The sequence below is a fragment of the Haemaphysalis longicornis genome, unplaced genomic scaffold, assembly GCF_048455015.1.
Source record: "Haemaphysalis longicornis isolate Haplotype H1 unplaced genomic scaffold, Haemaphysalis longicornis Haplotype H1 scaffold_4, whole genome shotgun sequence".
NCBI classification, from domain to species: domain Eukaryota; kingdom Metazoa; phylum Arthropoda; class Arachnida; order Ixodida; family Ixodidae; genus Haemaphysalis; species Haemaphysalis longicornis.
The window spans coordinates 44,066,262-44,090,134 of NW_027526361.1; the positions used below are offsets into that span (position 1 = coordinate 44,066,262).

The 23,873-nt window shown below is 44.5% G+C and overlaps 2 protein-coding genes across 2 annotated transcripts; one reads left to right on the forward strand and one right to left on the reverse strand.

Moving 5' to 3' along the window:
• Positions 1-2,191: 2,191 nt before the first annotated feature.
• Positions 2,192-13,261, reverse strand: Orc4 (origin recognition complex subunit 4). The gene is made up of 12 exons (XM_077706600.1): positions 12,860-13,261; positions 12,682-12,772; positions 12,443-12,518; positions 12,271-12,356; positions 11,338-11,386; positions 9,827-9,975; positions 8,261-8,434; positions 6,457-6,543; positions 4,809-4,917; positions 4,370-4,465; positions 4,211-4,272; positions 2,192-3,380 (listed from the first exon to the last, which is right to left on the reverse strand). The coding sequence occupies exons 1-12, from the start codon at positions 13,009-13,011 to the stop codon at positions 3,195-3,197; spliced, it is 1,317 nt and encodes a 438-aa protein (XP_077562726.1). The 5' UTR covers positions 13,012-13,261; the 3' UTR covers positions 2,192-3,194.
• Positions 13,262-13,315: 54 nt separating this feature from the next.
• Rpe (ribulose-phosphate 3-epimerase) lies at positions 13,316-23,833 on the forward strand. The gene is made up of 5 exons (XM_077706605.1): positions 13,316-13,793; positions 14,177-14,284; positions 19,781-19,915; positions 23,415-23,501; positions 23,627-23,833. Exons 1-5 carry the CDS (start codon positions 13,470-13,472, stop codon positions 23,732-23,734), a joined length of 762 nt encoding a protein of 253 aa, XP_077562731.1. The 5' UTR covers positions 13,316-13,469; the 3' UTR covers positions 23,735-23,833.
• Positions 23,834-23,873: the final 40 nt, after the last annotated feature.

A 23,873-nucleotide genomic window follows, 5' to 3' on the forward strand; every position in this document is an offset into this window, starting at 1 on the left:
ATTTGTTCACATCTTTTTATATATGGATAATTGTAAATGAAATGGTGTGCTCCAGCCACCAATACACTTCTTAACAGTATAAAGCCATCATATGCCTTCTGTTCCTAAATGGCTACTTAAGTATATAGCACCACAATAAATAAAAAACGTGCAATTCACGTTTGGGTACAAGTTATATGTAACTCCTGGTTGAACATAAAAACTGATTGTATCACATACCTGCCAACTGTCCCGAATCGTTCAGGAAACTCCCGAATTTTGGTCACATCTCCCGATTGTACAAACGCTATCTCGAATCTCCCGGAAAGTGGCCACCACGGCGGAGAGGTTGGTTTGTTTCAATCATGCCCATACGTCAGTCTTTCCTGCTGCTACAGTTTCGGTGCTGCAGAAGAGCACTCGCTGCCGTTTTTCTAGTTCTGTGTAACCACACCGTACAGTACCGCTAAGTATACTCTAGGCACTAAAGTACTGTGTGCACATGCAGCGGTACTATATTTCCTAGAATATAGCGGTACTATAGTACCGCTATATACTATAATACAAGCGACATGAGAAACGTAACTCATTGGGTACAGCAAACAGGTACCGTGGGCAGCAACGACAAGTGAAAAGTTCACACACTGCCACCAATGCCCTCTATCGCTGTTGCTCGGCCCTGTCACTCGCTTGTGGGCTGCTTGTGTTCACCCAAAACTGAGCGACGTCGGCTCGTCGCTTGCGCTGTTGTCGCCCCCGGTAACCTGCGTAAAATTTTTTCGCTCGTCGCTGTCGTCCACACTGCCTGTTTGCTGTACCCAATGAGTTACGTTTTTCGCTTCACTCGTCACCGTCACTACGTGTGGTTACCCCTTTGTAGCTTACAAAGGCTGGCCACGAGACCAGCTCTTCACCGTACCGAAAGAAGGTGAGGGAAACCCCCCTCCCGAATTTTCTTGTTTCTAGGTTGACAGGTCTGGTATAGAGTGACCTACAAATCCCAGAAGACTCCCCCTCCTAAAGAAAACTAATCTCAACAATGATGCGTACTGAACAAGTTTGTGTGATCCTTTGCATGTTGCCATCACACTAACTGTTAGAAGACAGTTACCGTTGCCTTGCTATAACAATCTTTAAAAAAAGAAAATATTGTGAAGCTATTTACAACCAGTTTTGCTAGCAAACTCCTCGCATCGATCATCGATTCAAGTTGGAGGAGGCTAGCTTTTAATGTTTTAGAGCTCGAGAATCGCATTTTTGCAGTTGAACCACACTCGGCAAGTTGCAAAGAATGCGCAGTGCAACATGCACAGATGCAGTAAGACTCCTAGTCTTAGCAGTTGGCTTAGTGGTACTATCTGCAGCATTAGTTAACATATCCCCTTTCTCTTTGAAATGTATTTCTTGTATATGCAAGGTAATTCATGGCGTACACTTTGGCTTGAAACCCTAGGAAATATCATAGTTATATAACATTGAATCAACCCTCCAGCCCTCCTAGAACAAAGCAAATGTGGTGGTGCATTTGTTATGCATGGAAATCATATTGTGGGTAAGCTTTCTTTTAGCCTGCAACAGTGAGTTAATGCAATCGACCATAGCAGTGGTCCCGGGTTCGAATCCTGGACCAGGACGAATTTTTCTTCAACTGCGATGTTTCCGAGAAAGCTGTATAGCTTTCCTTTGTAGCCGTATGGCTGCATTTAGGTGGATGTCAAACTTTCCTTTACAGAAACTTACTCCACCTTGGGGATTTCCCCTAAATCTGGTCGATTAATACCTGTCCTTCACTTCGAGTTGTTGATCAATTCGCTTTTGCGCTACTAATGACTAGCCTCCTGGTTAGCTCAGTTGGTAGAGTGACTGCTCCGGTTAAGCAGTGGTCCCGGGTTCGAATCCTGGACCAGGACGAATTTTTCTTCAACTGCGATGTTTCCGAGAAAGCTGTATAGCTTTCCTTTGTAGCCGTATGGCTGCATTTAGGTGGATGTCAAACTTTCCTTTACAGTGAGTTAATGCATGGCTACCTCGCCCACAACCAGTGTCGCGTATGTAGGTTACACTCGGTTTATGTGGTGAGTTGTTAAAAGCATGATGTCTGTGTCATGCTCAATGCCAGTGCTATGTGTGGTTGGACCTACGCTACAAAAGTCCATAGATATTACTTAACTGCGTGAATGCCAGAATTTTGCACCAAGAACACCGATGCAAGTTCAGTTCTAAATTTTTTATTATCACATATACAGACACACAAACATGGTAAAGAATGCACAGGTTAAGGAGCTGTCGAGGCCAAGGTAAATGGCACCAGAAATACAGTATAGCCCACTTATAGCGAACCCGGTTTTAACGATATAGCGGCTATAACGAACAAATCTTCGTTTCCCGTTACCATTGGTATACATAGATTTTCTGTCCAGATATAGCGAAAAGCGGATATAACGAAGTGATTTCGGTTTCCCGTTGTGTTCGTTATAAGCGGGCTCGCCTGTACATTGCGTTTTTAGACACTGTTAGTGGCCATTAACTTGGACTTAACAAAGTCTCAACATTACGCTACAATATAACGGAAAGGGACAAAATATAGAGCTGACAGCTTCTCTTGCTAAAAAAAGTTACTTTAAATATATGGTGTCCTTTTTGATGGAAACTGTAGCTACACAGTGTTGTGTCAAGCCTATTGTTTCTAGTCGTCACTCAATCTGGAAGATTCGTTGAGCAACACTCACCAACAAGCGGTGCGTCGGAACCATTTTTAAGAGGCATAATTCGATTTTCCGAACACTGATTATAGTACGCTGCATGTGTTGTCGTCAACTACGGATGACACGAGAACAGCAGAGGTTTGTCCAGGGTGTTACACCTGCACTTAAATAACTGTTTATTTCGGAGCCGGAAAAGAAACATACAGAAAAATTAAAAGAAAAATTCCCAACTTGCGCGCACTACTGTATAAACAGTGCCCTACCAAGCCTGGCCCGTGTCAAGCTTCAAACATTAGAGGGTACGGCCTAAAACCCTTGCAAGCTGTGCTTGCCGCCAAAGCCGAGTAAGTCACGCAAGGGAGGAACAAGAATAGTCACCGTCTTGTGTACCGTCTCTGCGTTGTGCACAAGGAGCTGGTGTGTAACAGGGGGTGCTCACAAAATGCTGCTGCAAGTGAATAAGAGTGCTTGGAGAGAGCCTCTCCTGCAGATGGGAGTGAGGAGGCTGTGCTAGCTGCCCACAACTGAGATGGCCCAGTGGTTGAGCTCGGTGGGCAGGGTTGTGGACTTGTGCACGACCTCGTGCACCTGGGAAGGGTCCACGAGCAGCTGCATCAGCCGGAACTCGTATTGCACGTTAGCCAGGCTTCGCGACACGGGCTGCACAAACTCCAGGGCCTCCAGCTGCTGGAACGCCTGGGCAACACAAAGAGCGAGGCATTTGCTGCTGTAAATGACCACACCAGGAGCTAGTTTGGAAGCTTCCACTACTACTAAACCGGACACACCAAGCAAGTTGTGCACTTCTTTGACAGCATATGTTACTTGCTAATATAAGAACATTGAGTGTCCTGTTTTTTTTCAACGCTTACTTAAAAAAAGAAAAACAGTTTATTGGCACTCTGTTTCACACAGCAACTTGAGCTGGTTTGAGTTTTACTTTTAAGTGAACAAGATGGTTTGTACTGAACACCCATGAAATGTAGGTGAGTCACCTCTAAGCCCAGCATGCTTGCACCAGCTGGACTGAATGGATGAGTGAGTCGTCCCTCACTCGGCGACGACTGATTGATAGGCAGTTTTTCAAAGGCCAAGGATTGTTACAAGCACAAAAAATCCCAAGCTATCTCCACTAACGTGAAACCTGGGGAGGGGCGAGGCATGCAGTGTATAAGAGTATTCTTGGCGCCTTGGCGTTTCTGGCGACAGAGATGAAACTATTGGGGGGTAGAGCTATACAGCTTTGCTGTAAAAGTCTCGTGTCTTTGAAGCACGAAGCATTCTAGCGCGAAGCGTAAACGAGTGTCGCGGTGTTTTATTACCGTGACTACATGAGACGCCAGCCCGAGCCCCCAAGGGGCTTTGCCCCTGAAAGCTATGAAGACAAGAAACAAGATGACTGTAACAAGCACAAAAAATCTATGAAGACAAGAAACAAGAAGTCCCATGAGTGGCATTGTCATATCATGGAATGTGCATGTTGACTTGGCTTTAAATGCACAAGTCTAGAACAAAATGCAGCATACCTTTATTACCACAGGCTTGCTTGTTTCAAGTGACGATTTTCCGGTAGCAAACTTCACAAACTCTACAAAAGCACAAGAAAAAAGAAATTACGGATTGCAAGAACTAACAGCTGAGCTTGGTAGTTTTCTCAGTTACAAGGTGGAAATTTCTCTAATCACCTTTGTAAACCATCTCAAAGTTGAATGGTTCCCCATCGTAAATTTTTGTCAAGTGCACCATCGCAATGACCAGTGACAATTCCAGCATTGACAGGCCTAGAAGGGAAATGCCAAAAATTGATAGTAAAGCAGGATCAGATGCCAGCACAATACAAGCACCGTTCGATATCGTAGATAATACTGTCATCGGTGAGTATATCCTCAAGCCATCAACTTACATATTCACTTTCTGGCTGCAGTCTGATCGGAGTAATAGTGACAAAATTTGTGCCTTGGCATTTAAGCATCTATTTTTATTTATCACAAATGCATTTCATGGAATTATTCAAGTAACAAGTTGGATGAACCAAGCAGCATGAAACTCTCACCCCACAGACATATGTGAGAGCCACACGACACAAAAACTGTCCAAAGAAAGGTGTAGCCCTTGTGCCTTCACCTTTCAAAAGGGCCACATTGGAGTCCTCAAGCTGTTGCCTCTGTGAGTCTAGAAGATGAACAGCGTCCAGCCTGGGGCACTCTGCACTTAGCCGCATGACAGGTGGCAGCTGGAAGCAATGAAAAGTGGCATTCTCTACTACCTTCGGGCCTTCTTGTCACGCCAGCGGAGATAGCAACACCATTGTTTGCTGCATAGAGCATTAATGAGCTCAGCCAAAGCCCAGAAGTCTCCCACTGCCACTTGAACACCAAGTGGGCCTGACATACTTTTTGAGCAAGTAGGTTGCGTAGATTCACTGCACAGAGCAGGACATCACTGGGCCTTTGTATCAGTGGAATGCCAATTCACGAATATTCAGTGAGCTCCCTTGCTCTCTGATATGTCTCGGTCGCTGAAGACGTCATCACAAAGTGGATTTCTTTTTTTATATGCTGCCATAGCACACATAAGTTTGGTGATACAGTTTAACACAAAAATAGAAGCCGCATTAATGAAGTTGTCACCATTTTGTTCAGAGAACTTGCACTACATGACTGTTTGCACTGAAAGAGCAATGTTTCACCATAATGCACAGCAGTACAGCTGGTGAAGTGTGCTAGTCCTCAAGCATGCAAACATAGATGCAGAACACACTGTAATGGTAGCGATGTATAAAACAGTGAAACAGGGCTGGACCTAGAAACTTTTTTTTTTTTGCTTTCCAACCAGTTTTAGTGAAACTTCAGGGGCTTGTTCAGTTTCTTTAGCTGAGTTCAAATATCCAATTATTTTTTATGTGAGGTAATTATTTTCCGAGTTAATTAAAAATCTTTCTTGAGTGTTCGTGAGAGCAATAGAAAAAAAAACTGTTCGACAAAAAAATTACTAGGAAGGCATGAATAGAATAATTTCATTCTCCACAACTCCACAAATAGTTTTTTTGTGTTGCAATCACATGCAAGTTTACATCAATTCTAACTCCTAGGCTTGAAGTACTCCTGCTAACCAGTTAAAAATATTTAAAATAACGCTAATTAAGCAACTACTTAAACACAAAATGGAAAATGTGCTTCCAGTTTTGGATGGTTTAAACATTCGACTTCACAGTGCAAAAGAACTGATCTTCCTAAGCTGCATTACATGCTGGGATGTACCTCTCAAGAATTTTTTATCACAGCGATACCACACATGGTGAATAAGTGTGGAATTATGGAAAAATTATTTTTTTGTTAAAATCGGGCCTCTATGGCTTTTATAAGTACCTAGTACTGTTCCAAGTACCGACTTCTGGGAGGAAAAACTGTGCAAATCAAGAGAAAAGTGACACCTAAAAAAGTGCTTTTTTGGGGCAATTTTTCGGTCCCAAAGACCCATGTGCCCTCTTAAACGAAAACAGTAAAAGAACACAGACACAGAGCACACAGACACGAGCAGTCTGCAGCACTCGTGTCTGTGTGTTCTTTTACTGTGTTCGTTGAAGCGTCGTGTCACTGTTTTATGATGACCCAACTGGCCCAAACCCAAACGTTATTTAGATATCCATGTATCCAGAGGTGTGGTTTCTGACCACTCTTTTCCAAAAGACACTGCCTTGAACCCTTGCATGCGTGCATTAAGTGCTGCGTGTACAGCTTGAAGACAAATGAGAAAGAGAGATCACACATACCAGTAGGTACTGCATGGCCCTAATATCCTTGTTGGTCGAGTACAACCGCCGCATGGCCGTCTTGACGGCACCCTCTTGCGCAAAAGCCTGCACACAAAATTGACATCAAGCAGGTATAATTTGATGTTCTCTACTTTATAAAGTCTTGGCAAGTGGGGGATGTGGAGAAATGGGAAATCTGAGGATGGTGGTCAGTGTTCATTTTGTGTTATATTTCTGTTCCACACGTAACGATTGATGGGGTCTGGGAGAGTTGCATGTCAGACGGACGAAAGTTGGAGATTTTGCGTAGTGTTTCAGTTTTGGTTAAGATTCATTTTATGCATTAAAGGGGGTGTACTGACAAGCACTCCCTCATCGAGCTCTCATTCATGTGCAAATTGAAAGAAGAAAGGAAAAGCGGGAGAGCCCGAACAAGCAGCCTGAACATGCAGTTGCCTAAATTGTTCAGATTTCGTGGCACTGAGTAGTGAGTCAATGGGGCAGCCAACTGGCCCACTTATTTTTTGATTAGCCATTTTTAGGTGGTGACCCTATCTCGTAGCACTCATCAGTGTTAGCATGCACTAATATCTGGAACTGTTACAACTAAGAATAAGGCTCAGGGTTCTTACAGGCTGCAAAAGAAAAAATTCAAGGGTTTCCAAGGACTTTCAAGGGCCACATGTAATGTTTCATCTGAGATTATAAGTTTTTCAACACGATGCAAAAGTTGTTTATTGTGCAATACTTAAGAACATTAGCGCACAACATTTAGATAGGTGCTAACAACTTCATGAAAGCTCCCCCAGCTTTATTTTTATTTCTTGGTCGCTGTATAAAGGTTTTTCTTTTTTCTTGCTGTTTTTCTCAGGCCATTTGATTTCTATCATACTGATTCCAAACGTACGTAATGTTGCCTGCAACTTTTGCTTTGTCAGCAAAGGTATCAGCTGAAAATATTAAATCAGCGACTGTTGCTGCAAGCTTTGCCTTTATTTTTATGTATGTTGTCAGTCTCCTCCTCGATGATAAGTCTTTCCAACTGTCTTGCTCCTGCAAGCTGCTCTTTTTCTGAGGTTTCAGATTTTGGAATACATATCTACTTGCTTCGATGTAAATAATCATTTGAAGCCCCATCAAACAGGACAACATAACAGTTGCATTTCTCTATCTCTCATCGCGCGGATGAAAGAAATTAAATAAAATGTGGCCAAAGAACGCCATGCCACGTTAGTGCACTGTTTCTCTCCACGGCAGAAGGCCTTCGCCACTTTGATATCTGGGAACATTTTATTAAAGAGGTCATTTGTGCACAATTACGAACTTCAGTAGGGGCGAGATGTTACCCCTTTTAACGTCCACAAAATCGGTCACCAATTCATGCACCTTCGACATAATGACTTTACTGGGACGGCATGGACGGATCGGGTACTTTTAACTTTTAACGATCTACTACCTCCTGTCTTCATGTGTCATGGCTTTTTATCGCCGACCCTCCCACTGACGAAATGTCAACCATAATATCGCATGGCTCGCATTTAAATTAATTTGCGTTCGTTGGGTGTGGCAAAACCCTGTCTTTGTACGGCTCTTTGCTCCATGCAAAGAGCCGTGCAAACATTTTAAATTCTTGTGAAAAGACAGTTACTGATTAGCGCCATAAAAATCAAGGACTATTAAAAGATTCCAGGACTTTCAAGGCCTTGAAGCTGACACAGCTAAATTGAAGGATTTTCAAGGACCTGTACGAACACTGACGCTACTGAGGAGTCTGCAACTGCACTAAACTGAACTGCAAGAGAGAGCATTCAGTTTACGCCACCTTGACAGAGTTGTTCCACTCTTCTGTCAGCCTCTTGTTGGCAAAGCTTGCAGGCAGGGACAAGTGGTCCACCATGATGCCGAGGTACTCCTCAAAGCTGAAGCTGGGGAACAAGTGCAGCTGGCGGTGCGAGAAGCGGGACTTGACCCTCTTCTCGAGCAGCTCGATGGCGTCCTGAAATTTCACGACCACAATTGACAGCCAGCAGCAAGAGTTAGTGACTATTATCACATGTAGCAGCCAGACAACAGAGCCTTTTGCATTCCCAAAATTACAATATGTGGTTGTTTTGATGCATTCAGTTATCCTGACAACACTGCATGGATTTTTTGTTTGGCCAGTGTGTGCTCTTTTGCATAAAAATAAGAAGGGGAAACGGGAGAAAAATGCCAAGTTAAATAGTTATTTCTAAGCAAACAAAGTATATCGGTCAATGAGCAAAAGCCGACAGGTCTGATATATCAGTCTGAACAAAAAGTTATTCCATACTTTGCATTTATTCAAGCAATTCAAACAGTAAAGCTGCTTCCTTATGGTCCTTTAGATAGCATGTTACACTGCCTGTGGTTCTATGGCAACGTATATATTTAAGTGGTTACGCAAGGAAAGTATACAATATGTTGCCTACATTAGTTGCCTACATGTTGCAAAGTTTACCATTAAATTTAAGGCTTTTAGGATTCGCTATTTCCAGGCTAACCCTGCTTCAGTAACATTTCAATTCAAACTCTATAAAGTTCATACTTTTCTTTATTACACAATGCGGAATAAAGAGTGGGAGAAGGTCAGCCCATGTGTCCTCACATATACAGTAGACTCCGGTTAAGGCGAACTTGGTTAAGACGAACAACACTTTTGCTCTCTTGTAATGTGCACAATGCAAAAAACCTCCACTTAAAGTGAATTTTTGATAATACGAACACATTTTTACGGTCACTTTGAGTTCGTCTTAATGGGAGTCTAGTGTATATGTATACCAGCGATTGACAAGTAATCGACATCCTAGCTCAAATTAAGCGAAGAAAATGGGCATGGGTGGGCTACGTCGTGCACATGAGAGACAACAGATGGACCTTAATAGAATGCTTTGTTGGGCGAGTTGGCTCATGGCTTCAAAAAATTAAAACGAGCGCAAAGGACGAGGACAGAGAAACACAGTAGACTGGACGAGCGCTCACAGTTGGTAGTGAGCGCTCGTCCAGTCTACTGTGTTTCTTTGTCCTTGTTTTAATTTTTTGAAAAACCGATGGACCATCCGTCTAACGGAGTGACTGCCAATAGACCGTAAACACAGTAGGGTTCGGCCAAAGACTTGATGGAGAGATAAGCAAGAAAAATTTGGTGGCAAATGGTGGACTCAGCTAGCATTCGATAGGCGTGGCTAAACAACTTTGGGAGAGGCCTTCATCCTGCAGTGGACACAACAAGTTTGATGATGATGATGATGAATCATCACGTGATTTAAACGTACGTAAGTTGGACATGGTCAGCACACATTCCCAGTTAGCCTATTCACCTGAACAGTGGGTACTTGATACAAGCCAACGAGTGAACACTGCTACTTGCCAGTCTGCAGGTGATGCCAATCACCAAAATAGGGGCTTGAGCCGACTGCGCGACGTCAAACAGGTTGTACAGGAGTGTCTGGTTCTTGTGGTAGCAAAAAAGGTCGAACTCATCGATGACAAAAACTATTGTCTTGCTTTGCTGGCTACCTGGCAAAAAGAAAGAAAAGAAATACGAGAGTTGCTGACACTTTGAGCACCCTACCCCGCTTAAGTCAGAGATCCTATTTTGTATTTAAATTAATCATAAGGCAAAGGTCCAATAGCATTTAGGAACTTGCCGCCTTTAACTACAAGTGATGCAGTACTGTGTGTGACAATGGGCCAAGACTATTTTGCAGAGCGATGAATGCAGAGTAAAATGTGCTTGGATAAGAAGCTTAGAACCATCTAGGCATTCATTGCAGGGACTGAAAATGTTATCCAATGGTTATGATTACTACTGTTCTTGCTAGAAGCTTAGGTTCCTGCTGCGACTGGTTCACTCAGGAAATACTTGAAGTTTGGGAATTGCCCATGAAGGTGATATATGCATGGATGTAGCTCCGATTTTTATCTCACAAAGTGAGATGGAGATGGAAAGCCAGATGGAAAGTGACTGCATGTAAGCGCCACGCTTGTTATGGTGAATTGTCTTTTGTTTGTTTTCCACGTGATGTCAAAATACTAGTTTATAGGCACGTGGGAAATAAACATAGGTAGTAGTCTGTGTTGTGTGGTGCGTCTTTTCTTCCTGTTCATCTTGTTCTTAACGCTTTGCGTTCCAATCATGTCAGATTGCTTTGTAGTATAATTAGTATAGTAACACTATCCACGATATTATGCTACATCATCGTGCCAATGATGGTGATGTAATATGATTAGCTCATTCACACATGAATTGAAAATATCCTGGCTTTTCAGCTCTGAACATCCTTTCAATAATTTCAGTTACGTACTATAGCTCCACTCGATTCAGATGCGGTTCACAGCAACGCCTGCACTGGCGTAAGGTGCATTGTATCAAAGTGCTCGATTCATTGCTGTAGGAATGGTTCCCTGCACCGCGCTCTCTGATTGATCACGGTGGCAGCGGGGTGCAGAACACTGTTGCATCCACTACGGAGGTGGCACAGGAAGTTAGTGTGTGCGTGCGCAGTGGCAGACAGCTACCAACAGTTGTGTTGACTGAAATGTTTGTAGGACTCGAAGGTATGCTGCTCGATCTTTGTGTTGTTGATGCATTTGGCGTAGCTGAGACAGTTGTCGACTTCCAGTTTCACAGGACTGCAAGCGAGAATGGTTAGCATACAACTATGCCTCCACCTCGCTTGATTGTAAACCCACATGAGCGCACTGCAGTTGCCGTGGCCGTGTTGTATGATACTGCAGAACCGCGCCTGCACACTGCATTGAAACTCCAGAAATCTCGGCACTGGTGCCGTGAACTGCTTCTGAATTGAATGGAGCTGATACATTAAATATGGAGTACAGAGTAGACCTTAAGTTCCTTCAATTGTTTAGTGCACATACCTGACTTCAAGCACTCCAGCAGAAATGTAAGGTTTTCGGAAAAACTGCCCTAAAAGAAGCAGAGCAGAGAGCAAAATAAATTAACATGTGGATGGCACAAACAGAAACTTGTTGCACAGCAAAAGTTCGTTCATTCGAAATCGTTTAATTCGAACTGACACCCTGGTTCCGGCAAAGCCCTGTATATTTAAATGGGGCAAAACTCTCGATAATTCGAACGCGTTGGTACTCAGAACGGTTAATTCGAACTGGGGTCCCCTGGTTTCCATTACTCCTCGCAGAAGTCGGCCAAGAGTTATTACAATGTGTGGCAAATCCAAACCAAATCAAATTTACTAGAGATGCAAAACAACAACAACAACAACAACAAAAAAACTGTGTAGCGTGAACGCTACGTTGCTGCAACAGCTTATTTCGCTGACGCAGCGGGCGCCGTGCTGCCAGTGCCAGAGCTCCGACGCATGCCATTGCAGGTTTTCTTTGTGCCGCGGCCACTGGTCTGGGCTTGCGATCACGTGGCGTGTGCAACAAGCTCAGCTGCAGCCTGCTCGGGGTGCGTTGGTCATACTCTTGCGTTTGTTTGTGCCGCGGCGGGTAACCAGTTGCTTGTGTTACCTCTTTCGTTGCCTCGGCGCTCTGTCAGTGACGCCACATCGACTGCGCCAGTCATGCCGAGTCGGGACATATTTAAGAAATCACCTGCCACAAATGTGTAGTAGCGCCTAATTCGTGGTAACGAGTCCAGAGGTGGCTTATTTGTGTTCTGCCTGTGCAGTGTGGCGCGATGTCCATGCATTCTAACGACCGCCCGCTAATTCGAACTCCACTTAATTTGAACATTTTTGAGGTCCCCTTCGCGTTCGAGTTACTGTAATGGGAATTTTTTTTAAAGTAATAAAATAAAAAAGGGTGGGGCTGAACGACCAAACTCACAAACACTCTGTCGCCAACCACATTTTCCAAGTGCAACTGACGTGTGATGTCCTTCAAGGCAATTTTGTCATCTGTATGAATGAGACCTACAAAAAAAAAGTGAACAATGAGAGTGTACTGCACTTTGGAAACTTGCAGTATGTGAAGTCATAAAGGCAATGTAGACACTCACCATTCAGTTTTACAATAAGAAAATTTGCAGCGATGTCTTTGTCCCGAGTTACACCGGCTAACACAGATAGAATTAACTGCAAAATAGCAAAACGTAGTTACATGGCATATGTAATAAACGCACACAAAAACAGCATCCAACTTGTGGGTCATGAAAATGCAATGGCTTGAAAAATTGTTTAAGTTTCCCATTGAAATCTAGTCAAAAAACGCCAAAAAGGTCAACTAACGTGAACGTACCGACGTTTTCCCACATCCCCTGGGTCCAATCACCAGAACAGAGTTGCTTTCGCCAAGCTTGACTGCTCTTGACAGTAAATCTGTCAATTCGCTGCGCCGTAAACAACAGAAAAGCTTCAGACGAACATCATTCTGAAGGACCACTTGGTTGAGAAGCGTGATGCGGACCACGGCTCACCGTTTCTGTTCGCCGTAGGACTTCAGCAGGTCCGGTTTTCCCTGCGTGTCAAGGTTTCTCAAAAGACATTTTTTCACCTCGTTGATCCAGACACTGTTATCAGGGTCCTTTGACGATGCGCTCTTCCGGGAAAGGCTGGGGCTTGATTTCATTTGTTTCGATCAGTGCTCCACGGTAGTGATCAAAACTACGTGCTTTGCTTCCTGCTGCTGCTTGTTTTGCTGCTCCCGCTCCCGCGTTTTGGATAACTTGACTTGAACTTGAATCGGCTTAAACTGGTAGCTGCACTTCGTTTACCATGTCAGCTTAACTACCTCAACCAACACCACATCTTGTTTAGTTAATTTTGCATGACATTTATTAACTATATCACGTTATTTTCTTTAGAACCTTTTAAATTTGTAGGTTTCAGCGTTTGGCTGTTCGGCTTGGCTGCCGAGTTCCTTGCAAGTCAGCCACAGGCCATAGCTAGCCAAGAGGAAAGCGCGTGTGCTTCGCTTGCATCCTTGCTGCGCTCAAGATGCGGGCAGTTATCATTAGCCCGTATCTGTGCCGGTGATAAATCTCACCGATAGAAGCTGTGCTACCCAACCGGCGCCGTCTTCGCTGCATGTTCTCACGACATCCTTTTGTGCCGTTCATACTGCGTTTTTTTCCCAGCCTACCCGAAGTTGCGACGATGTCTGCCTCGAGTCACACTTCCTCGAGTTTGACGTGCAAAATCGGCCCATCGATTCTAAATGCTGATTTGGCAAACATCTACGAGGAGTCTCAGAAACTGCTTGACAGTGGAGCCGACTACCTTCACCTTGATGTTATGGATGGGCATTTCGTTCCCAACCTCACTTTCGGACATCCTGTCGTAAAGTGCCTCAAGAGCAAGCTGCCCAAAACGTTCTTTGATATGCATATGATGGTGTCGGCACCGGAGAAAGTAAGGCTTCTCTGTTTCTTTATGCACAACCTACTTCTGCCAGCATTAATCTTGGCTTTGTTCGGTGGGTGCAGTGCAGTACTGAAAGTTTCTGTCAGGCTGCAGTCGTTTTCTTTTTCTCTGCTTAGTCGGGCCTGAAGCATCAGTACTGCCTCCATACAGTACGCACACAAAGCACCAACAAATGTTATACACAGCTTGCTGCAATGGTCTTTGGTTGTCACATCTTAAAAGTAATTTTAATAGGAAACACAAAGCTATCGCATCAAGGACTCATCTCGTCTTCTTGTAACGCGGGCTAATCTATTATAATTTACTGATCGCCAAGTTTTACACTCCACAGTGAGGCAGTGTGCCATGTGCTTTTCTTCCTTGTTTTCCAGTGGGTGTCACCAATGGCAGATGCTGGTGCCGACCAATATACATTTCACTATGAGGCAACGTCGGATCCCCATGCCCTTATACGCAAGATCCGGGAAGCCGGCATGAAGGTCAGTCGCGGCTTCCGCGTGACAAAAATAATACGAAGAAGGAAGGGAAACGCTGTGTGAAAGTTGCGAGTTGCAGGCGTACACCATAGACAACATAACAAAAGTTGCTCTGTTTTAGTAACTGGCGGGTGAATTTAACTGTACGAAAATTCTCTGCTCAGTTCTGTTGGTGAGCTCGAGACCTCATCTTCATTACACTTGCCTTGAATGGTGGAGGGTGGCAGGGAATGAATCGAGGCTCCACCAAAGGCTAATGTGTCATTTTTCGCCTGTGCCATGTAGTGTAGTTTAAGTGTGAGGAATATCAATTGTAGTTCCTACTTCTGTTGCCTTGTACAGGTGCCGTAATAAGTAATTGGAACTAGGATTTGTGAATGTCACGAAATATTTTTCTTACTGGCTTTATGACAGCCATTATCGGTTTACACAAAGCCTTTTCCATTAGGGAGGAATCCTTTAAACGCACACCAATGCAGCCAGGCAGCTTTGGAATGAAGAAATTCCTGTAACTTTACGGGACAGCATTCCAATTACTTTTGACGACACCTGTACACCCGCCCAATTTTTTACCAATATCACGGGTGCGTCGACCGTTCGGTCGATCAGCGCCGTATGATGGACTGATATGGCAAACTCGGCGAGAGTAGCCGCATGCGCACTAAGCAAAGGCCGCTGCTGCCGTCATCTGCTAGGATGTTCCAAGAGCAGACGGCCACCCCCGATTTTTGTTATTTTCTTATCACACTGCTTTCTTCAGGACCAGGCACGTGGCGCCAACTGAAAACAGAGTAACCAGCGTTGCCAAACGAACCTTGTGTTCAGCAGTGCTGATTACTCTGTTTTCAATTGGCACCACGTGCCTGGTCTTGAAGAAAAATTTCCAGTATGGCAGGCAATGTGATAAGCAAATAACAAAATCGGGGGCGGCTGTCTGCTCTTGGAACAGCCTAGCAGACGACGGCAACAGCGGCCTTTGCTTAGTGCGCATGCGGCTACACTCGCCCAGTTTGCCGTATCGCTCCATCACGCGGCGCTGATCGGCCGAACGGTCGTCACTCCCGTGATATTGGTAAAAAATTGGGCAGGTGTACATACCACCTCATCAGAATTGAATGCAGCTCACTCTCCCTCACGATTCAAATTTCCCTCTCACACCCACTCATATTCCATGTTCTCACGGTGACTCGCACTACTTAACTCACACTATCTGCAAGAAGCAAATGGCAATCTGCACTCGTACTCTCATACTCTCAGTGAGAAGCAACTCTTGGTGACCTGCACTCAGCCTCACAGCACGTGGCCACTCTTCCTTGGCTGATGGCACTTGCACACATGGCCACAGCAAACAAAAATCAACCTATGATCACTAATTGGGGCATTGTGACCATATGTCGGAACAAAGTAATTTTTGTTTCAGTTGTATCTCTTCAAGTTCAAGGGTCCAGTTGCAGTCTGTAACCGAATAAGTATAAGGATTCCTGAATGTTTGAACCATCACAGTCGCACATGCAAGTAATAATTCATAAAATAAAAAATGACTTTTTTTTATTCCTATAGAACTTTAAAATACCCATAGACAACTGCAATGAGCAGTGATAATGCAGTTCAAATTACAGCAGACAGACAGACAGACAAACACAAAATTTTATTCGTCCCTTTGGACTCGAAGCTCCCTCATTCCGGTGAGCTTGGATGCCTTGATGAAGGCAGTGAGGGCTTGCTGCTGTTGTAGAGGTGACAGCTCAGTCAGCCACTCCACGCATATGCAGTGCTGCTTCAAATTACGAGGCTTCTTGCGATTTAGTAGTACACACCGTAAAGTTCCTAGAGAATGCCGACTTAAACTACAGTCATATCAAGTGAAAAATATGGAGTGGGCGAACTTTTTGGTCAGTGTGAGAAAGTCTACAAAAAGGTGGCCACACCACCAACCAAAGTTGCAGAGATATCAAGAAAAAAATATGAGATGGGCGAACTTTGAGGTCAAGTGCGTAAAGGACACATGCGTGACCGCATCAACACATGAATAGGTGATTCGCCTTCATTTTGTTTACTCATCGGCACCAAAGCCATCCACTTTAGGGGGTGGGCAATCTTTGGGGTCTTTTAGTAAATTACCGTATTTTCCGGTGTATAAGTCGCGGTTTTTTTCTGAAATTTTCATTGGTGCGTCTTATCTACCGGTGCGACTTATGTATGGAATAAATCCGGTTTGCGGCGGCCGCGCGTGGCCAGCGCATGTTAAGAGACACAGCTCCATGGTCTAAATTAATTCGAAGCCCACGGCTACGGCATTTCTCATTGCCCATATGTCGCTTTGGGACATTAAACCAAAGAATTTGCAGCTTTTTTTAGTCAAAAACATTGATAATGGCCTGCGACCATCCTCCATGCCTGCGACAACCGCGCGCCACTTGCTGCCATGCGCAGTAACTACAGTTCATAAGTTAAAAGTAACATCAAACTGGGTTGCAAAAACAAAATGCAGCTTATGAATTATTACAGAGAGTTACTCTGAAGGAGGTAAACGTGCTGCGCATTTTTAAAATGATTGCTTGCTGATAAGTTTCGATTTTTGGGCCGCTTGCGTTCGCGTCACTTCCGTCCGCCATGACACCTTTATTGCGCTGATTTATCTCTATGGCGCTGATTTACAACAGCACGCAAGAGACGCGTGACATTTGGAGAGGTGACCAAATGGGTCTCCGAATCTTTGGACTCCATTTCTATAAAAACAGTTGTAGCTGGGTTCCTAAAGGCCGGAGTTATCCGGTCTGCGAGTGGTGACGAGGTTGACGAAGTAGACATCACTGAGCACGAGGACGACAGCGATGCGCCGGCGGAACTCCCACTTGAAGTTGCTGAATTATTTGTTAGCGAGTCGGAGTAAGAAAACTTCGATGGTTTTGCCTAAACGCCGTCTGTAAGTACATGCCATCTGTGTGTATCGTATCAATAAACCATTTTTGAGAAGATAGTTCTGAGTAGACTTTGGACGGCACTCCTTACCGGGGGATGCGTTCATAGGCGGCGGCCGCCGCAATCATGTACTTTCGCCGCACTTTCTAACGATCTGATTCACTGAGTTTACCGAATTAACAAGTGCGTCTTATACACCGGTGCGACTTATATATGTTTCTTTTCGGTAAAACTGTCATTTTGAAGGGGGTGCGACTTATACAAAGGTGCGACTTATAGACCGGAAAATACGGTAGATATTTCACCCCTAAAGGAGGGTGGGTGATGTTTCGGGGGAGAGCGTTCTCTCGAAACTTTATGGTATAAGCATAACATGTGCATTATACCTAAAGCGTGCTTCGGTGCAAGATGATCTTGAAAGTCGCTTGTCATCAAGTGTGCTTGGCGACATAGGTACCTCGGTCTGATAAGACAAGCTTCAGCTCGTAGAGTGCTTGCTGTCCACTTACCTTGGGGGCAGGGACACCAAGGGCTACTTTTGCCAAAGCGCTCACAAAGTTTTTGTGTAGCGCTCACATTTTTTCTTCTCAGAACTGCAATATGTTAGGGTCCCCCAGAAACCATAGGTTCTTGTCGAGCATTTCAAGCAAACATGCAATGTTGAGTGGGTCTAACATGGTTGTTGACTTGAACTGTACTCCAGCCTCACCTTACTTCTGCTTTGCAAGTTGTTGCTGAGCAACTTGAGGCTCTCCAGGTGTTGTGCCCTTATCCACATTTTAAGTGCAGAGTTCTTTAGGCGCTCGCCTTGTCATCGTAGTTCGCACGCTGGACCAGAGTAGAGCAACGGCGTTCCGTTGTAGCGCTGTCGTCGCGGCATACCCCAGAGGCTTCGAAAGCCAAGCGGTTTATATAGTCATAAACTTTCGAAACTTGTGAACCGCTGGCGCTTGTCCTACATCTCCCCGTTGTTTAGAGCAAAGGAAACTATAGGTACATTTGAGGCAAAATATACGTAATTAACCAGCAGCGCCCATGTTCATTTAGTTAGGAATGCTCGTTGGGCTGGTTTTTACGATTGTAAGCGAAAAAAGTGGCCGCGCAAGAACAAAATGGCGCGTTCGAAATGACGCAGGAAAGCTCCACGTGCAAGAAGAAAATGGCGCATTCGAAATGCCGCAAAAAGGCTCCAGCCACGCAAGAAAAAAATTACGCATTGAAAATGATGCAAAACAGCTCCAGCATACGAAATTAAAGCAAGCACGAAAAGAACAGAACTTCCGCTGGCACAGTTTCAGGCAGGGGCCCACAAGAGCACTGCGAAGGCTGGAAATTTGAATTGCATGGGGTAGTAGCACTGAGGGGATAACACCGGTACAGCCCATTATGGCAAATCACTGCTCTGCACTTCCGACATCTTTCACATTGAGTGGAACGGCTTTCCTAATTCTCTAGCCTTATTAGATGGTATTTGTATTAAAATTAGCATGTTATTTTGTGATAGCAACTTTTTGATTGAAGTGACGTTGCAGCTAGTCTTCGGGCATACCGTATGTTAAATACAGTGAAAGCTCATTAATTTGAACTTCGGTAACCATTTCCAGCCTGGACCTTTTGCCCACTTTTCAGAAAAAAGTGAGAGAAACTGCACAATCTAATTTTGAACACCCAAGTCAGGTGTACCCTGACAGTGGACCGCTACGTCCGTGTTGTCATGTTTGGCTGTGTCGGGCAGGGCCCAACAACAGACTACGAAGGGTTAATATAAATTTATTGATAATTCAAACTGTATGAGTTGGTTCGGCCAGGTCTCCATAAAAGTCAATGTATAAAAAAAGCCTGCCTGTTAATTCAAACCTGAGTATGCTCCGCCACGGATAATTTGAACTACATGCCATTGCCCTGGCGCTTGGCACATGGTTATAGAAACGAACCCTGTGCCTACACACAAGGCTGTAAGAAAGGAGAAGGCAAAATAGGGCAAAACCAATGTAAATCACACGTCTGGTGTTACGGAAGACGCACTCTTTGTGAACTTTCTCGATGAGAACGCGAGTAGAGTGGTGTGCGTGGTGCAGGGACAGATGAGAGACTCATATCACAGGTCAGAAGCGCAGAACATGTCGCAGGCAATGACGACAAAGAGGAGGACGAAGACGAAGCATAGTGCGGTTGTCTGCTCAATGATCACAGCCGGATCAAATGCTGCCTGTTTTTTCTTCAATTATCAAGAAGGCAAAGATGAGGCTTTTGGGTACGTTCATTTGTTAGAGCAAACAGTGGTGGCTGTTGCCTTTATGAGCAAAAGGCCGGCCCCAGTCACTGGCCTTATCAAGCATCAAAGTGTTGATGTAACCCACGGCTTCCCGGGTGCAGTGCACTGTTGTTATTGTTCGCTTTAATTCGTTCGAACTTTCATTAATTTGAACTGAGATGTGTTTGAGTTACCGCTTGTGGCTCAAATTAATGAGCTTTTGCTGTAATTAGCACAGCTAGGAAATATTCGTTTCAATGAAGCGTGCTGTTCACGTAGTGCACATCACTAGTGTTGTTGAAACGAAAAGCTGTTCCTTGCAGGTTGGGGTTGGTATCAAGCCCAAGACACCGGTGGATGTGGTGCTTCCCTTGGTGGAGGAAGTCGACATGGTGCTTGTGATGACCGTGGAGCCCGGATTTGGTGGCCAGAGCTTCATGGCTGACATGATGCCCAAGGTGTAGATCCATCACCATCACTAAGTGGCGTAACAGACTCCACTTGGTCAACCTGTTTATTTGTTGCACCCACCTGTGGAGGCTTTGCTTGTCCAGTCACTTCAGACGGGCGCTAAATTGTGATATGACATGGCAGTTATTTTTTTGTTAGCCTCCAAGAACGAGATAGGTCTTGCTAGGAATTTTGTCATCACCACCAAGGGCAGATCCAGGTTTTTTCTGAGGGGAGGGTCAGCTTCTGTCATTGATCATGATGGGGAGGCAGAGGAGGGTAGTAGCCTTTTCTTATACACCGAAATTTCGAAACCCAAAAGTACAAGAAATAGAAAAAAGTCAACTATACTTTTTCTACTGCCTTAGGGGTCATCTTTTTGGGGGTATAAACTCAAAAATTAAGGGGAAATCAGGACATCCAGACCCCCCCTCTGGATCCGCCAATGGTTACCACCTACAGTTGTACTATCTATTTAAGCTGTTTCTACCTGGGAATCCTTTCAATATAGTACAGTTGTGCTGTCTATTTAAGCTGTTTCTACCTGGGAATCCTTCCAAGATAGTACTAGTGGGCCAAGGTGGGTCCATTAGAAGAACCACAGCTGGTGTGTTGATATCGTCCGCAAAAACCCAAGCTGCTTCTCGGTGCTCGCTTGTCATAGGCAGAGGCGATTGCCCACTTCTCCGGTATAGGCAGAGACATGGTACTGGGCATTGTGCCTGGATGAGTTTGTCCTTACCACCTTCTTCCAGAACTGGTGGGGTGCATCGCACCTTAACTGCAAAAGTTGGTCTGAACCGCTAGTCGAGCGATCAAACCCACACTACTGCGCCAGCTTTAGCTTTTGCAGTGCGTGTCGCCAGCCTGCACAGTCCCAATTAGATCTGCTTGATCACTCTGTGCCCCCTTTTTATTTGGTCTCTGCATGCAGCTTGATACTTGTGGTTCAGCCTTCATCCCATCACAATCTCTTGGACTTCGCTTCTCAACCACTGTATGCTTGAGCTGCTGTGCAAAGTTGTCTGTGATCACTCATGGATCTAGCTCATGCCATTCTTATCGGTGATATTCTTCGGTACATCTTGCAGAGCCAGAGAAATAAATCTGAGCTTGTAGCATGTTCTCATGCAGCTCATTGGCATCTGTCTGTCCAGAGATGGGTGCCCGGTGTATCCAGACTGGCGTCGATGGTGTCTGTAGTTATCTTGGGGAATTTGAAAGATTTTTAATTGCTGCATCATGGTGTGTGGCGTTCGCATTCGCATATGGCAAGGTGGCATGACACACTTGGGTGTGACCTAGTTTACATAATTATGTAATGCGCTTATGTATAGTTCCATGCAGAAGTAAACAGAGCACGGGAGCGGTGACCAAAATCCATCATAGTGCCGTTTAGGAATACCAACAAGATGCAGCTACCAGTGTTCTGGGAATGCATGCACACTGCCCCTACCAGTTTGCCTACATCAGGGGCGACTGAACTCGCCGCTGTTGGGCTTGAGGAAGCAAATTGCTTGGAAGTGTGCCTTGTTGCGTGCTATACAGTGCAACCACCGATGTCTTGCTCACAAGTGAGAGAGTATCGCCTGCCTATCATGCGAAATTTTTCTCATGCACACACATTTTGTATTTACCCCTTGTCAGAACACTCTGAGCTAAGTGGCTGCTGTTCCTTCGGAGCAAACAAGCTAACCCTGAATAACAGCGCAATCTCACAAGCGGCATTTCTTTTTCGAAATGACGATAAATGTCATAAGATTTACGCTCAGAATGTGCTGGCTATATTCTACAGGAACGTTTTGTTGTTGGTTTGTTTGCACCATCGCAAAGGCAGGCCCTGGGCAAATGGATAGGCAGGCAATGCTGTGCCACCCGTGGGCAGGAAATTGATGGTTGCACTTTATGGCGAGCAACAAAGCACATTTTTAAACGTGCAGCTTCCTCGAACTCAGCAGCGGAGGGTTTGGTCGCCACTGAAGGCTGCGGGCGGCACCGTAACCAGCGCAATTGTATAGCCAGGCACTGCCCTTTTAAATTTTAAGAGTGTAATGGCCCACAAGATTCGTCAGCAAAGGGATGATTAAACATATCAGATAGGGCAGTGGGCTCGCATCCCCGAAATGCTGGTCGTTGCTTCCTGTCGGCCTTCCTAGGCGGTGCCACGATGGAATTTGGCCACCACTCCCATGCTCCGTCTACTTCTGTGCGGAACTGCACATGCCCACAGAAAGGCATTGGCCAAAGCTTGATAAAAGAGGCAACGAAATGAATAATATGAGTCACAGTAAATCAACCATTTATTCAGTCAACCAATTTTTGGTCGGCCAGCAATATAAGTTCGTAAGAATTCCAACTGATGGTGAAATTTGTAACATGCCTGTATGGGTTTTCCTTCAAAGTAGCACATACTCACGGAGGGATTGCACTTGCTGTGCCACGCATAGTGAGTGCATTGTTTTCTGGTGCACTTCTTGCCAGACTTTGAGTCACACTTTGTGTCAGTCTTCGTTTTGATCTTCAGTTTTTTCCACAGTTTCAAGAGAAAGTGCAATTTCCTCTCACAAACCTCCATCCCTCCCTAGCCATCCCTAACCAAGAATGACGTAATACAACTGGAAGAATAAAATACTGATACTTGTTTGAGGGACAGACTGTAACTATGTTATTGTAGGTGAGGGGAAGGAAGTGGCTTGTGCTTAATGACTGTGGTACATTTAGGCAACTATGTTAGAGCTGTCTGCCAATTGTGTAACCCTGTTAAAAACTTACTTGCATTCACAAAAAAAAAGGGTTGTAGTGAGTGGAGCCTCAGTGAGGTACACCAATTTTGAAAAAAATGGTAGAATCATAATTAACGCTAGCCTGAGAACTTTGTCAAAGCTGCAGTCCTGTGTCATGTTGCATGGCGCAGAGCTCTTAGGCCTTGATGTTGCTATATTAAAAAAAAAAAGGAACTGACCTGTTACAATTTAGGTTACTTTGTCTTTAGATTTTTGTTGAGTAGTGCCGTTAGTGCAAGCAATGATGCGAGTTTTAACACATAGCGTTAAGGGCCCCATGCCTTGGAAAAGCTGGTGTCGTCATTGGCGTTGATCATGAGTGAAAAAGCGGTGTGGGTGAACATTCCCTAGCACCACTTTGCGGCACCCACTGAAACCCCCAGTATCATAGGGTTGACAGATGCTGAGTGAGCAGGAGGGGAAAGTTTTCACCCCTCGCGGACACTGTCTGTGACTCAAAAGCATGACATGCAAATGGTAATGCGATACGAGCGGGGCCCAACACCACCATTGCATTTCACACTTACAGCCAAAGCTTAAGTGTCCTCCAAATATTTGTGGTAATAGCCGTTTGAGTGAAAATGTTTCGATATGGAATGAGCGCTTCCCCATCAGCATATATTTTTAGTGCTTTAATTGTTTTTCTAGACAAAATGTAAAATTTGCATTGAAATCTACTTACTCCAGAATTTCCATCCTATCTTGCTCTTTTTTTTTTTTACAGGTGAAGCTTCTGCGTTCCAAGTTTAAATATTTAGATATTGAAGTAGACGGCGGCGTGGGACCTAACACAATTGAAGAATGTGCTCAGGTATTTACTTTTACCTTGATTTACCTTTTTTTTTAGCCCATGCGTCGAATAATAAAATAGTAAGAGGGAAAAAAGGTTTGGTCAGCTCACATGCAATTTTTTGTTGTGTTTTTGCCCCATTTCAGGCGGGAGCCAACATGATCGTGTCGGGAACAGCCATTACGAAAAGCAAGGACCCTAAAGAAGTGATAACGACTCTTAGACAGTCTGTGAATCGTGTGATCAAATCGTGATACACAACGAGCACAGACATGATATATGGGTACTGCACTTCTCCTTTTTATGAAAAAAAGCATTTGTGATTGTTGAAATAAAATATTTGCGTTTTTACATTTCGCTGTTTGTTGTGCATGAATGACGGAGATAGCAACA